At 34.3% G+C, this 14,804-nt stretch overlaps 4 protein-coding genes across 6 annotated transcripts; 2 read left to right on the top strand and 2 right to left on the bottom strand.

Moving 5' to 3' along the window:
• The first annotated feature begins 312 nt into the window (after positions 1-312).
• Positions 313-3,275, top strand: LOC105459508 (26S proteasome non-ATPase regulatory subunit 11). The gene is made up of 4 exons (XM_011705615.1): positions 313-1,120; positions 1,626-2,020; positions 2,110-2,434; positions 2,818-3,275. Exons 1-4 carry the CDS (start codon positions 800-802, stop codon positions 3,046-3,048), a joined length of 1,272 nt encoding a protein of 423 aa, XP_011703917.1. The 5' UTR covers positions 313-799; the 3' UTR covers positions 3,049-3,275.
• Positions 3,276-4,241: 966 nt separating this feature from the next.
• LOC105459507 (proteasome activator complex subunit 3) lies at positions 4,242-8,314 on the top strand. 2 transcript variants are annotated; one of them, XM_011705614.1, is made up of 5 exons: positions 4,242-4,368; positions 6,247-6,279; positions 6,441-6,761; positions 7,024-7,160; positions 7,293-8,314. In XM_011705614.1, exons 1-5 carry the CDS (start codon positions 4,345-4,347, stop codon positions 7,513-7,515), a joined length of 738 nt encoding a protein of 245 aa, XP_011703916.1. In that variant the 5' UTR covers positions 4,242-4,344; the 3' UTR covers positions 7,516-8,314. The 2 variants fall into 2 exon arrangements, with proteins under 2 accessions (XP_011703916.1, XP_011703915.1); XM_011705613.1 differs by lacking the exon at positions 4,242-4,368 and adding an exon at positions 5,769-6,012.
• A 99-nt stretch (positions 8,315-8,413) lies between these two features.
• On the bottom strand, positions 8,414-12,110 carry LOC105459506 (caspase Nc). Of its 2 annotated transcripts, XM_011705612.1 has the most exons (7): positions 11,779-11,859; positions 11,508-11,556; positions 11,021-11,181; positions 10,519-10,798; positions 9,480-9,736; positions 9,034-9,298; positions 8,414-8,946 (listed from the first exon to the last, which is right to left on the bottom strand). In XM_011705612.1, exons 2-7 carry the CDS (start codon positions 11,538-11,540, stop codon positions 8,827-8,829), a joined length of 1,116 nt encoding a protein of 371 aa, XP_011703914.1. In that variant the 5' UTR covers positions 11,541-11,556; positions 11,779-11,859; the 3' UTR covers positions 8,414-8,826. The 2 variants fall into 2 exon arrangements, with proteins under 2 accessions (XP_011703914.1, XP_011703913.1); XM_011705611.1 differs by lacking the exon at positions 11,508-11,556 and having other exon boundaries at positions 11,779-12,110.
• Positions 12,111-13,117: 1,007 nt separating this feature from the next.
• Positions 13,118-14,758, bottom strand: LOC105459505 (borealin-like). Its single transcript, XM_011705610.1, has 2 exons — positions 13,983-14,758; positions 13,118-13,919 (listed from the first exon to the last, which is right to left on the bottom strand). Exons 1-2 carry the CDS (start codon positions 14,481-14,483, stop codon positions 13,596-13,598), a joined length of 825 nt encoding a protein of 274 aa, XP_011703912.1. The 5' UTR covers positions 14,484-14,758; the 3' UTR covers positions 13,118-13,595.
• Positions 14,759-14,804: the final 46 nt, after the last annotated feature.

Genomic DNA, 14,804 nt, shown 5'->3' with positions numbered 1-14,804 from the left:
TATATATATATATATATATATGTATTTTTAATATATGGATACTGTCGCAAATATGACATAGCCAAGCATTTGTTAATTAATTTTTAAAACACAATCGATATCCAATAAGAGAATCTGTTAGTGATTTCTGATGCGCGAAATAACAAAATAAAAATTTATTACATAATATCACGTGCGTTCCAAAACTCGGAAGAAAAGCGTCATATCTTTTTGTCCACGAGTCATAACGATCTGACCGTCGCCGCGTCGGCGTCGTCGGCCGGGCGGGCGCAAAAGCGGAGGGTTGCGGAAGATTGCAGAGGGTGTGAGACTGGAGACTGTCGACGACGGTTTTAACAGTGCTTGGTTTGACTCACGTAGCAGCATGACACGAGTTTTGCGGTCTCGGGAGTCGGGGATCTGACGAGCGGTGAGGAGTGACAAGCTGGAAAGCACGAGCCGCGAGCGGAGAGCGAGCGCGCGAGTGAGCGTATGATACATGCACGTACTCGTGCACGCGAGAGAGAGAGAGAGAGAGAGAGAGAGAGAGAGTGCGAGATTGTGAAGCGTGAGCTCGTGCTCTCGGTATAGTATACAGTGTACAGCCAGTACAGACTCTACAGACGCATCACCACACGACGGATCGCAGATCCTCGCTGACTGGCACGTTTTGTTGCGAGACCAAGACCCGCGACATATTCCTTTTCCCTTACCGAGTCGCCGAGTCACGGCCAGCGTGTCAAGTGTAACGCGGTAACGTACGCCGTTTGACGAGTTTAGCGTGTTCTTAGCGCGAGGAAGCGGCCGCCAATCGCTCGAGATGGCTGGTGCGATGCTGTTCGAACGGGCCCAGGCTGTTTCGGTGACGAACCGCAGCGAGGGTATCTCGCTGCTCAACGAGATCGTCTCGGACCCGAGTATCGGCGTCGCCGACGATGACGAGGACAATATCCGCGTCAAGGAGCAGGGTATCCTGCACCTGGGCGAGCTCTACAAGAAGGAGGGCAAGGCGAAAGAACTGGCCGAGCTGATCAAAGCCACCAGACCGTTCCTCAGTCTTATTAGTAAAGCAAAGGCCGCCAAGCTCGTGCGGTCCTTGGTCGACTTCTTCCTGGATCTGGAGGCTGGTATTGGTATCGAGGTAATTGTTTTTTTTTCCTCGAGGATTTGTTTTTTATATCCGATGAAGAGTTGGACTATATATATAGTTGGTATAGAAGTTAGGTTATGCTATGACATATCCGACCGATGAAAAAGTCAATTGGCTACTCGATACAATGTACTCTTTATTTAAACAAATATATCGAGCTTAATCACGACGATGCAAAATTGAGTTAGTTTACATCTAAATTTACATGATACAGTTTTGATACGTATTCTTGATTTGTCTCCATTACAAATAAAAAAATAATCTCGAATAATATAACAGTTCCTTTTGGTTTTTATAACAGAAGCTAGCTTTTTATAGATAACACAGTTAAAGCTCTATAATTGTTAATGAAAAAAATAAAACGTGAAGAATATAATAATACTGCACACATACATGATAAATCTAGGCTCTAATACATTTGTAAAAACTTGTAAATAAATTTGTATAAAGGATAGATCGTGGAAATGTAAACGTTAAATGTATTATATGTATTCAGGTGCAATTGTGTAAAGAATGCATAGAATGGGCGAAGGAAGAACGCAGAACGTTTTTAAGGCAATCGTTAGAAGCCCGCTTAATAGCCCTTTACTTTGATACGGGCATGTTCAGCGAAGCGTTGCAATTGGGATCTGCTCTCCTCAAGGAACTCAAAAAACTGGATGACAAACAGCTATTAGTAGAGGTTCAATTGTTAGAGAGCAAGACATATCATGCATTGAGTAATTTAGCAAAAGCGAGAGCGGCACTTACCAGCGCCAGGACAACTGCCAACGCGATTTACTGTCCACCTAAGATGCAAGCGGCTCTGGATCTGCAATCGGGAATACTACACGCTGCGGACGAACGAGATTTCAAGACTGCTTACTCTTACTTTTACGAAGCTTTCGAAGGGTATATTGCGAGCGCAGTATTTGAAACCGCATAGTCCACTTTTGTCATTTTACAAAAGGTATAACTGTCGTCATTTCTTCTATTTTCAGGTATGACAGTGTTGAAAGTCCCAAGGCGTTGACAGCGCTCAAATACATGTTACTCTCTAAAATCATGTTGCGCACGCCGGAAGACGTTCAGGCTATCATGTCTGGCAAACTGGCGGTGAAATACGCGGGATTGGATCTAGACGCGATGCGGGCAGTAGCCGAAGCCAGTCATCGACGATCGCTCGCGGATTTTCAGAAGGCGGTTAAGCAATACCGACAGGAATTGGAAGACGATGTAATTGTACGCGCACATCTTGGCTCTCTCTATGACGCTATGCTGGAGCAAAATTTATGTCGTTTAGTCGAACCTTATTCACGAGTCCAGGTATTTATATTAATATATCGGAATTCTTACATTACTTTTGGCTATAAATTATTTGACTAATTGAGTTCTTCAAGATAAAAGATATAATACAGATGAAAAAGATAAAATATATATAGATAAAAAATCTATTGTATAAAGATGTAATTATGTATACATATAAATTTGTCATTTATCGAAAATTAAAGAATTTAGCGTTGGCTTTTTAAAATTTATTTGAATGAAAATCGTAATTGCCAAGATGTTCAACGATCAACGATCAAATCCGAGAATTTAATTATTTATATTAATTTATTAAAGGATTTGAAAATAAATCTTGAAAACGATAATATATTTCGCGAAATAATTCTTGTTCTCTTACTCACACTTACACTTTCTTTTTTAAGGTGAGTCATATTGCTTCGTGCATATCCCTGCCATTGGCACAAGTAGAAAAGAAACTATCCCAAATGATTTTGGACAAGAAGCTGCGAGGAGTTCTCGACCAAGGAGAAGGTGTTTTAATTGTTTTCGAAGATACACCACGCGATAAGACCTACGAAATCGCATTAGACACAATACACAGCATGGGGAAAGTCGTCGATACACTTTACCAGAAAGCCAAGAAACTCACCTAGCCTTATTTAATATGTATTTATACAAGAAAAAATCTATCGCAATTATAACCATTAATAATTAGTTACTCTCATTAAATACTGTCGATTAACTGTATTTTTTCTCGTAATTAACGTGAACGGCACACAAGTGTCGCGAACAAAAAGTGCTCATTTACCAATATGTTCGTATAGGATCGCTTTTATTGTAGGAATTGTTTAAAAAAAAATGATAAAACGAAATAATCCCATTTGCCTGAGATCTAATCAACAAGCCCTAATCCCGCGTTTTTGAAATTATTTTTCGTAAATAATCAAGGAAGAGAAGAAAAAATGTCATAATACCGAAAAGCATTAAATATAAAAAAAAAGTAAAAGAATTATTCACATTCACTTATTTACTTGTTTGCCCTGTGTGTAAGAAATCGATTATGCATTTTGTAAAAAGAACTCTTTCGCCCTGTGTGTAAGAAATCGATTATGCATTTTGTAAAAAGAACTCTTTCGCCCTGTGTGTAAGAAATCGATTATGCATTTTGTAAAAAGAACTCTATACCGATAATTTATTAAGTGTTTCAAGATAGAGGACATGTTGAGACACTAAAATTTCTTCTAAATTTTCGTATCGCAGTTTCGCGTAATTCGACATTCGAATCCAGAGATATAATTGATTGTCATAATCACAGAGACTTCAACAATAGATTAATTGTTGTTACCGTGCGAAACTTATCTCCACGCAATTCGATAAACTTTCGTCAAAGATTTACGATAATTGTCTCTCATTATTACTCTTCGTCTACACGAGACACATGAATTGTACTAGTACGATAATCAAGCAATAAGAAAAGCCGTTTTCTCGCTGCGACTTTTGTCACCGCAATCAAAACTGCTGAATCATTCTCTCGCAATCGATAAGCGAAAACTACGTGTTTTCGCGCGATTCACGTTTGAAAGATCGATCGTGTTTCCGCGATCATGCGCATGCATCGACGCGTCCAAAGGTGTCCTGCGATCCTTTATTTCCTGCCCCTATTTTCCCCTCCCTTCCACTCCCTCTCGAAAAGGTGAAATATATTTTTTGCCATGATTTTAAGACGCGCGAGAAAAGAAATACCGGTAGTCTAACTCTGTTAACGATCGTACCGTACATACATACGGAACGTTTTAACGCGGTGAGGTAGAGAGAGAGAGAGTTTCTCACTTGACGACGTGAGTAGCGAGGGAGCGCGACGGCAGCGCCTTCCTCCTTAGATCTTGCACGTTTTAACAAAGAGACACAAGTGTTTAGGTTTAGAAAGCTTTTTTCCTACGAAAAGTACGATGGAGGATGCCACGGTGGAAAAGGTAAAACATCTCTATTGTGTATCGCCGATCGTCGCGTTGTCAGCGTGAAAGAGCGCGGGAATGTGCGATCGGGGCCGTCGAAACGGCAGTAAGGACGTTTCGTTTAGGTTAAGCCGGTATTTATGCGAGCTCGAGTGACGGTTGCGTCGCGCGTCTCCTCGCGCGTCTTTCGCGTTCCTTCGCGCGACGCTCCCACGGGCTTTTTATCACTGAAATCGGCGGCACCGTGCGATCCGTCCGGACCGTCTCGACTTCACCTCGCCCCCCCCTTGTCCACGTCGCGTATTTTCGCGTACCGCGAGAATCGAGTTCCTGCGGGGGGGAAAAAAAAAACCTTTAGGAAACGTATGTACACACAGCTTTAACCTCTTCCCATCGACGCGAATGTTGGCTCATCGCTTCGCTCGCCTCCCATCGCTCATTTTTCGCGCGAGTAAGACCTAGATTGAATATCTTCGTCGTTGAATCTCGTCAAATCTCATCTCGTATAATTGTTTTATTAACGGTCGCTGTTTAATGAGTAGCATCATTATGAACCATCAATAATGGTGAAGGTCGCTTCTGACTCATACTGGCTGGTCGCGTTGGCACAAGTTCCAAACTTTTTCTCGCGAGCATTGTTATAACGGAGAAAAAAAGATGATGTTAATAATGTTAGTTTCAGTTGCTTACGTCTTTCCTAATTTTTTGCATAAATTTCTGTCATTTGTGTAAAGATTCTATATATATGGTAGAATACAGTATGACGTAACTTAAGTAAAAATTATGATCTATGTATCATAGTTCTAAGTATAACGTAACTACTTTGATATCGATAAAATACGTTACTTTTTCTTAGCACTCTCCTTGTCGAAGATTATTTCTAATTTTTTCAAGATACATAAAAGAAAGTAAAAAAAAATGAAACTGTAAATTGTATGTATGATAAATTTGTATGATAATAGTAATCAACTTGAGTCTATAAAAAATTTGATATTTATGTAGCTAATTTCTTCAAAATAATAAATTATGTTTTAACTTTACATTTGCTCAATTAAAATTAATTCAAAGACAGTAATATCCTATTGATATTAAGGAATAAATTTATCAGAATATTATGCAACATTATCAATTTAAAGTTTAGTATATTTTAACCTACATTCTGCAATTATTACAATTTATCTTTAGATATTTTTTAATATATAACTTATATATAAGTGTAAATAGCATAACAATATGTATTTTAATTTTTATATTTATAAATAATGTATACAAATTTTAAATTATTCTTATCTCTGGAGTACAAATGTACTGACCTAAAAAAGGAGCAAATTATTTATTGATTTTTTTCTTCAATATAAAAACTTATATTGGTTATTGTTACATACACTAGAAATTTATGCAAATGTGACATAAACAACTGAATAATTTGTCATAACCTCCTGAAATTGTAAGTCATATAAAATTATCCACAATATAAGTTGAAATTTATAGAAATTCTTGCTTAAAAGTTTCCAAATTTTCATCAGATATCTCTTCTGTATACTATTTAATTGCTGTTTATCAACTTCTGTGTAAATGTTTTCCACATTCTCTAGTAATCTAAATAATTCAAGAAATGAATCAAATAATGTGTTACACAGAAGTGATTACACAGAAAATGAGGTAGCTAACAGATATAATAAATTTTATTTGCACAGTCTAACACCATTAGTTGTTACCTGGAAAATGATACTATAGATACTTTCACTACAGATACACTTTTATATTACTTATTTGTATTTGTTACAACATTATATAAAAATCATAAAAGTATGAGATATAAATTAGGGTTATTCATTTGTTATTTATGCACAATTATTGTATCAAAGTGATGTATTTTTTGAATTTGTCTTACAGGTTCAGGAATATAAGGATTCTCTTATAACAAAGGTAACTTTTTCTCTCGTGATCAATAAATCTACAATTTTATATACATTAAACGAATATTAAACATACAATAAACAAACTTGATTACATACATATATATATAGATATGTCTAATGATACGATTACAATATATATTTATTGTTTGTTTATTTATGTTTATTTAGGCGGAAGATTTGTTGGTGAAAGGATTTCCGGAGAAAATAGTTAAATTAAATGAATTATTGGAGACGCCTGGATTTTGTAATCGAAAGCTGTCGGATGTACATCAAGACTTAAATGTACCCATTCCAGACCCTATAATTCTTAATCATTCCGAAGATGCTCCTGCTACGAAAAAGCTTAAATTGGACAATAATGGAGACGAGACCAGTGGAACCAAAGTTATGATACTTCCAGGTGGTTCTGTACCATGCAATAAAAAGTTGTGTGATTTGATCCACATAGTTAAACCCTACATTAGACAACTTTTGGAGGATTCTAATTTAGTGAGTATTACGTATGCTAAGATTTATATGTAAATTAGATCTATATTTTTGATAGTGATTACATTATACAAGTGGTGGTATATTGGTATTTACTTTCACTCCAGAAATTTTATTAATAAAAAGTTAAGATAGTTTTGTGTGAAATTTTCTTCTAACTTTATTATACTTGGAAAATTTTACTTTATCATTAATACCATAATCTTTTGAGCATTTTTATAATTTATTAAATGTAGTTTCCTAATGATTGTTTTTAACTTTTTAGTTAAAAATGTGGATTTCTTTTTTAATCCCAAAAATCGAGGATGGGAACAATTTTGGTGTATCCATTCAAGAAGATACATTATCCGAAATTCAATCAGTTGAGAGCGAAGCTGCTGCATTTTTCGATCAAATTTCTAGGTGATGTATAGAATAAACGACATACAGATGTCTACGTGTGTGGACAACTGCATTCAACATTTGTATACTAATGGTTAGGTTAATAAAGTCGAGAGAGAAGTCTTATTTCTCATACAATTCTTATTTCTACAGATATTTCATCTCTAGAGGAAAGATTGTCAGTAAAGTCGCGAAATACCCACACATCATCGATTATAGAAGAGCGATTCAAGAACTAGATGAAAAGGAATATGTAAGCTTATGGCTCGTCATGTGTGAGGGTCGCAATCGTTATTGTTCGCTCCACGATCTCGTGATCAAGAATCTGGAAAAGATCAAACGGCCACGTTCCTCCAACGCCCAATCCTTGTACTAGTAGGCATAGTTTTACGCGCTGTACCTACGCGTGCAGAGTAATTCAACATAAACTTAAATCGGAAAATATATAATAAGTAAAATAAAATTCATCTCCCCCTCATCCTATTGACACGACTCAATTGCCTTGACATTGATCCATCGTTCATTCTACCTATTATAATACCATAAATAAAACCAATAGCTACACTTAAACTCTACGAAATTGTATTATGTAGATTATACTTAACTTATTCGTACGTTTAAGTTTATGTAACTGGCTTCTTTTGTCCACTAATATATATGAAAAGTATTTTTCAGTTAGATTTTAAGAATAAAGGTCAAGGAAACTTTCAAATGTTTCAATAGGAACTTCACAATTCTTTTCGAATCATATTTTAATTATATAATCGACGTGTGAACTCTTAATATTTGAGCTATGCATTACACATATATAATTTCTTTGCATCGATTTGTCATAAAATTATACAGTATAGCGAACTTACATGTAATTTTGCCAATATATTATATAATTGGGGCACTTATTAAAGGAATATAACAAGTGGTCGAAGTGAATTTAGTATTTAGTCAAGTGAATATTGCATCATTTGTAATTTATATCTGTAAGAAGATTAGAAGATAAATCAAGCTATTAAATAATAGCTGAGTTTATAAATAGTACTCCCTTTTTGTAAATGTGTTTACGCTTTGTCGCGATAAATAGTAAATATAGGAAAAACACACGAGATTACATGGAATACAGCATTATCTGATACTCGAAATAAATTGTGTTCTAAGCTTGCAAAGTGCAAAAGTAAAAATTGAACTATCCTTTTTTCTGATATAGACAAAAAAATATTGTCAACTTTTTTTTAGCAGGATAATACACATTAAGGAATGGAAGAAGGTAAGAAGCATGATTCATTTCTATATAGTTTATATAAAAATTTATGTAATTAACGTTTGTCATTCACAATATAAAATTTAATATTCTACAGTTGAATGTCCTTATTGTGAAATTTTGCCTCAGTTTCAACTTTTGTTTCAATAACATTTGCAGAATGAAAAATGTCACGGTACATGTTAAATTTATTGTCTTTCGTTTAATTTTTAATTTCATGTGATAATGCAATGAAATGTAGCGAAGTAACGTAGGAAAAAATTTCACTTTAGACATTCATCTGATTAATAAGATAGACAAAATTAGAATACTGCTTTTCACTATAAATTGTTTATAAAATGGCACTGACAATTAAATGCATCAAAATACTTGTGATCAAATACGAAAATATCATATTCCCGCTTACGCAATAAAGCATCATACTTTTTTAAGTCACGATTCCATGAAAAGGCCGGGATTGAGATAACAATGTTTATTGAATCCCAATGACTGCATAGATGATGTCTGACACTCGTTGCGCATTGTTCTGAGTTGCTTCAATTCTGCATCAATCTGCAAATAATTGTAAATTATATTTTGTACTATTCTATTATATCTCATTACTTTATATATATTTAATACGTCTCATATAACTTTTACCAGGTTAAATAAATCTTGAATGTGATGTGTGTGAGCATAGTTCATAAATACTTTACAGAGAATCTGTATAAACCAGCTGCCTGTTACGGAATCTCGATAAGAAACGTGTCCAGGCAAAGTGGATTGAACTACAAGAATATCTGAATAATTTCTTGTTGTTTGAATAGGCGAAATCTCTAAATTGGGTTCATCCGTTGCTGGCTTCATTACACAGGTATCTGTAGTGATTCTACAATGAGCTACACCTTTTTGTTTTTTCTTCCCTCTAAAAAAATATGAAAAATATATATATATAAATATTATAAAAATAAGAAATATAGAGATCAAAGTTTTATAAAAAAAAAAACAACACTAATAATTTTCTCTTAATTTTGAGTTTAACAAAAAATAAAAAATAAGATGAAATGAAGCAAAATGTAGAAGTATAGAAAATTATAGTTTCGTACCTACAAAGTTGAAAAATAAATATCTTTGGTTTTTCCGCGAGTTGTGGGCAAGCTTCTGCGGTGAAGTAATCGCAGACTTCTGAGCATAGGACTTTCTCATAGTTTCCTTGCCTGCTTGCATTATGATAATCAGTACCCTGGATCTCTGTATTGTTTTCTTCGTCTCCTGTACCGTGACTTGTAATAATTACAAAGCACGAATCGACTTTTCTCAAATCGTCTCTTTTTGAAAATTCTTTAATTGTATCTTTCATTGCCTGATAAAAATGGAAAAAAGATAATTTGATATTATCAACCGCATGATTCTTAATTCAATATATTATAATAATAAATATATACGTGGCTTGTTCCAAAAGTAATGAAATTGATTGTATCCAATATCCAACGATCAGATATCCAATAGATTTCTATTTTAGGGTTCCTAGATAACAATAGCAAATTCGGTTGAACGCACTAGTGCGCACTCAGTGCATATTAAAACTGTTGTACACATATCAATGTAAAGATGCATGTTTAATATAAATACAGAAACAAGCGAAATTTAATCGCGAAATTCTTAATAGTATTCTTCATTGTATTATTTGGTAAAACATATAGAACATTTCATTATTCAAGATATTTCACTTTTATATTGAGATTAGAACAGTGTATGACATTAATACACACTATTGGATATCGGATGTCGAACGCAGCGTGAATTCTGCATAAGCGTCCAAACGAACGCAAGGATTGATAATGTATTTCTGTTCATTAGTTTTGAATAATTAATTAATATCCAATGCTGCCAACTTAAGTTTAAAAAAATCAGTCTTATCACTTTCGGGACAGACCATATATACATACATTTATAAATGCACATTATATAATATTAATATTATAATATATATTAATAATTAATTAATATATATTAATATATTAATTAATATATATTAATATATTAATTAATATATATTAATTATATAAATGATATATATTAATTATATAATATTATACAATATTAAAAATATATAAAAGACGTATATTTTGAATACTTGTGTACCTGTCCTGTTAGATTTCCATAGGTAACAACTATAAAACCCATTTCTTCAAACAATTTCTTCAAATTGATTTTGTCATTTTCTGCCGAAAATCTGGGTTTCTCATACGATAATTCATAATAAATATTCGTGATTATCAAAACCAATCCACGAGGTTTACTTCGCATGGGATATCGCTCAATCTTATCATATTCACAATCTAAGAATTTTGTAGCTTTGCGCACTTTGATCGTTAAAGGTTCATCAGACCAAATATGATGATCTAGTGGAGGATCTTTTTGCCTAAAATTTTAAGTATTGCTTGTATAATAAATTTAAATAAGATTTTACAGAAATATTTTAAAAAATTTTACGAATTGATGTTTCTAAATATTTCGAAAGATTTATTACAATATATGCAAAATAACAATAAACTTGCATCACTAAGCCTTGAATTAGCTTTGAGCTAAGAGGCTTTCTTTGTCAGCTAAGAGCTAACAAAGAAAAAGATAAATCATAATATACCTTGTATTATTATTTGTATTATTTCTTCCTTCCAATAAATTAGCTATGTTTTCGTGATCCGACTGTTTTAGGCTAATAATTAAATTTTTGAAGGCATTTGGTCCTCGTGTTCTTACTGTTAATAATATGTCTTTAACGGTATCTTGCGCCTCGATGTTTTTCTATAATCAGATATGTATTTGCATATAATATATATTTAGTTATATTTTTATTTATTATGTACATTGTCCAGCAAGGTCACAGTGTAATATAGTGAATAATTTCATCTTATTTAAGAGGCCTGTTCTTTATAGCTCAACGGGTTGTACTAGTTCAGAGTTTATCTTTCTTTTCCCAATGTAGAAAGAGAAAGATAAACTCTGAACTAGTGCAACCAATTCAGCTATAAAGAACAGGCCTAACATTGGCAAAAAACAAGGACATTAATGATTTACACTGTGATTCCTTGCTGGAAAAATGCACTATATAATTACATAGTACATTATACTTCAAAATAATTCCTTTTCTTCCTGCTATCCATCTTTTATTTTTACTATCTAAAATAAAAATAATTCATTCTTTATATTACATAATTTATATTATATAACTGTGCACAGTTATTTATGAGAAAAATGTATATTACTCTTAGATAAATTTTAACCAAAAAAATTACAAGAGGGAACACATTATGGTTAAGAATCAGAAACTAATGACAATGACTGTTGTTGACAAAAAAAATGTTACAGCTAAGTGCATAATATTTCACAAATTAAACTCACCATCCACCGTGGAATGTTTACGTCATCTCTGTTGTACACTTTGTTTTCTAATAATTTTGGCAAGAGCTTTGCCATATCAACTTTAGACGCGATGCCTTCGCAGCAGCGACTTATTTGTTCACGGTCCCTTCGATCCATCTTGAAGACGAGAAATACGATGAGATGTTCACTTCCAAGAACTTCTTAATATCTTATGTATTTACGTTCAGTATCCTACGTAAATCTGCGTAAATCCACTACGTAAAATCTTTTCGAATCTTTTCGACAAGAGCAAACAAAGATAGAATTGCGTCGAATTACATTTATCAATGATGTCATTGCGTAAACATGTCCGAAACTATATACATCTACATAGATAGAAGTCTTGAGAATACTCGAATGCGATTGGTCCGTTTGTTTATCGTTATATGATGCGTTCACAATAAAAGTCAACATATCTATATGCAGCAAACACTTATTAACAACAAATATATATTAGATTTTTTATAAATAAAATGTATTAAATTGTAATTATTAAGGCCCGGAGCACATGAAATGCGTAATTAAAGTCCTGAAATCCACAATAGATGTAGCAAGCCTTAAGCCGTAAGAAATGGACCAATCACAATCGAATGTAAAGAGAATAATTACGATTACGATTGGTACTATAATTACGTAGGAGAAACAAAAAAAGTTTTGAAAATTACATTTTTTTATTATCGCGGACTTCTGGCACCGACTCGTAATAAAGTTTATTGCTTGATATAAGTTTTTTTTTAATTCTGGAAAAGAATTTTCAAATCTATAATAGCAATAAACTATTGGTGAACAAATTTATTGCATTCAATAAAACAATCAATCGTTCCTTGGTAAATTTTTGTGATCTGGAGGTAATTGAAGAGCGTCGATATTATCGATTATTCATACAATTTATGATTGTTAACATATTTGAATAATGCCTATAATAATAAAATAATGTTATTATTCAATTACTTTAAAAATAAGTATACATACATTTCTAAAAAACGTTAGGCTAATCAATCATAAAATTAATATTATATTATAACACGGCAATTTTAAGATAGGAAAATTTAAATTATAACAGCTTTCATAAGAATGTCAGTCGAATCTTTAATAGTATATCTCGTCGATAGTTTATTTATACTTTTCGCGTATGAATATTTTTATAATGCCAGTGTAGAAGCATACTATCGATATTTTCCGAAGAATTCAATAAACTATAGTACATTTACGCAATTTATATTACGTATGCTACAGCTCTTTTAAGTAAAATTTTCCTTGAAAGCAATGCTTTTGAATTAGTCTAGAAAAAAATGAATAAAATATCAGGAAAACATAATTAGCTAAGAAATAATATTTATTCAAATTTTTACCATGTATGTATATGTGAGTTATAAATATTACGCTGATACAAAATATGCACGCATACATGCGCAACTACATACTTAAAATATTTTTAAAGAATATTTTTAGAAATGTTTATAATTATATAAAAATATTAAATAAAAATATATCAACTTATTGAACGTTTGTATAGTGTCACAAAATAATTTTCATAAATATTTACAATCGTAACGAAAAAAGTATTTTTTCCGGTCAAAAAATATTACACTTCCAGGAAATAGTACAAGTATCAAGTTGATATTTTGGAGATATTTGAAAGATATTTATCACAAAATTTCAACAAGAGAGGAAAGACACATTTCATCTTTTTCTTTTCACGAGCGAGTATAAATATATAAAAGTCTAAAAATATTTTTACGATATATGTATAATTTATTATTTTACACTGATTATTCTACATTTACTAATATTTACTACTTGAATGCAATAACTTTTTCGATGTGATTCTTAAGAGTCTCTAATTGATGCATTATCTCGGGATCAAGAGAGGGAATGTTTGACATACGCAATCCCTCTTGAGGCAGCAAGGACATTACATTGCCGTCACTCAGAGGTACATTAATATTGGCAGTTTTTTCCTCGACGACAGCAGAGACCAGCAGTGGACTGCCCTGCATGCTTAAGACCATTTCCCCTTGTCGTGGACGCCTCAGCACGTTCAACGGTGTGTTGGGCTTGACTTTTGGCGTGACCACACTGTATGCGTTGTCCAGGAGCCTCGGCATTCTGGCTGGTGTCTGAAAATCACTCTTCAGTAAAGATACATTCAGATGGTCCTCGCTCTTGCGCTTAGCCATTACCATTTTCTGATTAATCTCACTGAGCTTGGCTCTGCTCGCTCTAGTGAAACTGCGTGTCCTCACGGCCGACGTTGTATGCGCCTGTGCCCGAGCGATCCGCGACGTGCTGTCCATGCTGGTGCCTCCGGTTGCGTATCCGTCGTCAGACGCGGCATTAGCAGTACGTTTGGCAGTTTTGTTCACCTTCTTCGGTCTAGGGACGGCCAGGGGTGGTTGCATATGAAGATCCTTGACCGACGAGCTCACCTCATCGTTGCGATTCTCCTTCTGGCTGTCATTCTGGTTCCGCCAGTCCATCAGCTCGCTCAATTTCATTTGACGAATTCCCGCCGGCAAGCGGGAAAGTATAACCTCAATGCACGTCTCGAAGCCCTTCAGGTCCGCCTGTGCGTCGCGTTCCATCTTGGCGATACGGAGCTGCACGTGCTTCTCGAAGGCCTTCATCGCCGTGTCGCGCTCCTTCGAGTTGCTCGCCGCTCTGTTGCGCTTGGTCCTCGGCATCTTGTATAACGAGAGTGCACGTTGCGTGTGACAACTAAAATCTCTCGTACCGCTCCCGGCCGGTGTGTTGGCAAAACCGTTCTTCTTCTCTTCCCCACTTTCTTTCACGTGGAATCCCTTCTTCTTCTTCTTTTTCTCCTTTTGACGACAATTAATCCCTCGGGATTTGGCTCTCTTTACAAACGCTTACGAATATCAATCCGAACATTCCGGACGGCGGACAAGGAGAGAAACCGTTACTAAATTCAATTTGTTTACCAAATCTTCCCGCTTGGAAAGAAGGAAACAATCTTCAGCGCCATCGCTCGGCACCGCTCGTGA

Source organism: Wasmannia auropunctata, unplaced genomic scaffold, assembly GCF_000956235.1.
Source record: "Wasmannia auropunctata unplaced genomic scaffold, wasmannia.A_1.0 LD334186.1, whole genome shotgun sequence".
NCBI classification, from domain to species: Eukaryota; Metazoa; Arthropoda; class Insecta; order Hymenoptera; family Formicidae; genus Wasmannia; species Wasmannia auropunctata.
The sequence above is the reverse complement of the archived record's forward strand: the minus strand, read 5'-3'. Positions and strand labels throughout refer to the sequence as shown.

Excerpts from the sequence above, each read along its gene's own strand:
- LOC105459505 (XM_011705610.1), bottom strand. The coding sequence starts at position 14,483 with ATGCCGAGGACCAAGCGCAACAGAGCGGCGAGCAACTCGAAGGAGCGC. Across the intron at positions 13,920-13,982 it reads GTGAGATTAATCAGAAAATG|ACACCAGCCAGAATGCCGAG; the intron begins GTAATGGCTAAG and ends AGTGATTTTCAG.
- LOC105459507 (XM_011705613.1), top strand. The coding sequence starts at position 5,926 with ATGTTTTCCACATTCTCTAGTAATCTAAATAATTCAAGAAATGAATCA. Across the intron at positions 6,762-7,023 it reads TTTTGGAGGATTCTAATTTA|TTAAAAATGTGGATTTCTTT; the intron begins GTGAGTATTACG and ends TTAACTTTTTAG. Across the intron at positions 7,161-7,292 it reads TTTTTCGATCAAATTTCTAG|ATATTTCATCTCTAGAGGAA; the intron begins GTGATGTATAGA and ends TTATTTCTACAG.
- LOC105459506 (XM_011705611.1), bottom strand. The coding sequence starts at position 11,916 with ATGGATCGAAGGGACCGTGAACAAATAAGTCGCTGCTGCGAAGGCATC. Across the intron at positions 9,737-10,518 it reads ATGGAAATCTAACAGGACAG|GCAATGAAAGATACAATTAA; the intron begins GTACACAAGTAT and ends CATTTTTATCAG. Across the intron at positions 8,947-9,033 it reads TTCAAGATTTATTTAACCTG|ATTGATGCAGAATTGAAGCA; the intron begins GTAAAAGTTATA and ends AATTATTTGCAG.
- LOC105459508 (XM_011705615.1), top strand. The coding sequence starts at position 800 with ATGGCTGGTGCGATGCTGTTCGAACGGGCCCAGGCTGTTTCGGTGACG. Across the intron at positions 1,121-1,625 it reads AGGCTGGTATTGGTATCGAG|GTGCAATTGTGTAAAGAATG; the intron begins GTAATTGTTTTT and ends ATATGTATTCAG. Across the intron at positions 2,021-2,109 it reads TTTTACGAAGCTTTCGAAGG|GTATGACAGTGTTGAAAGTC; the intron begins GTATATTGCGAG and ends TTCTATTTTCAG.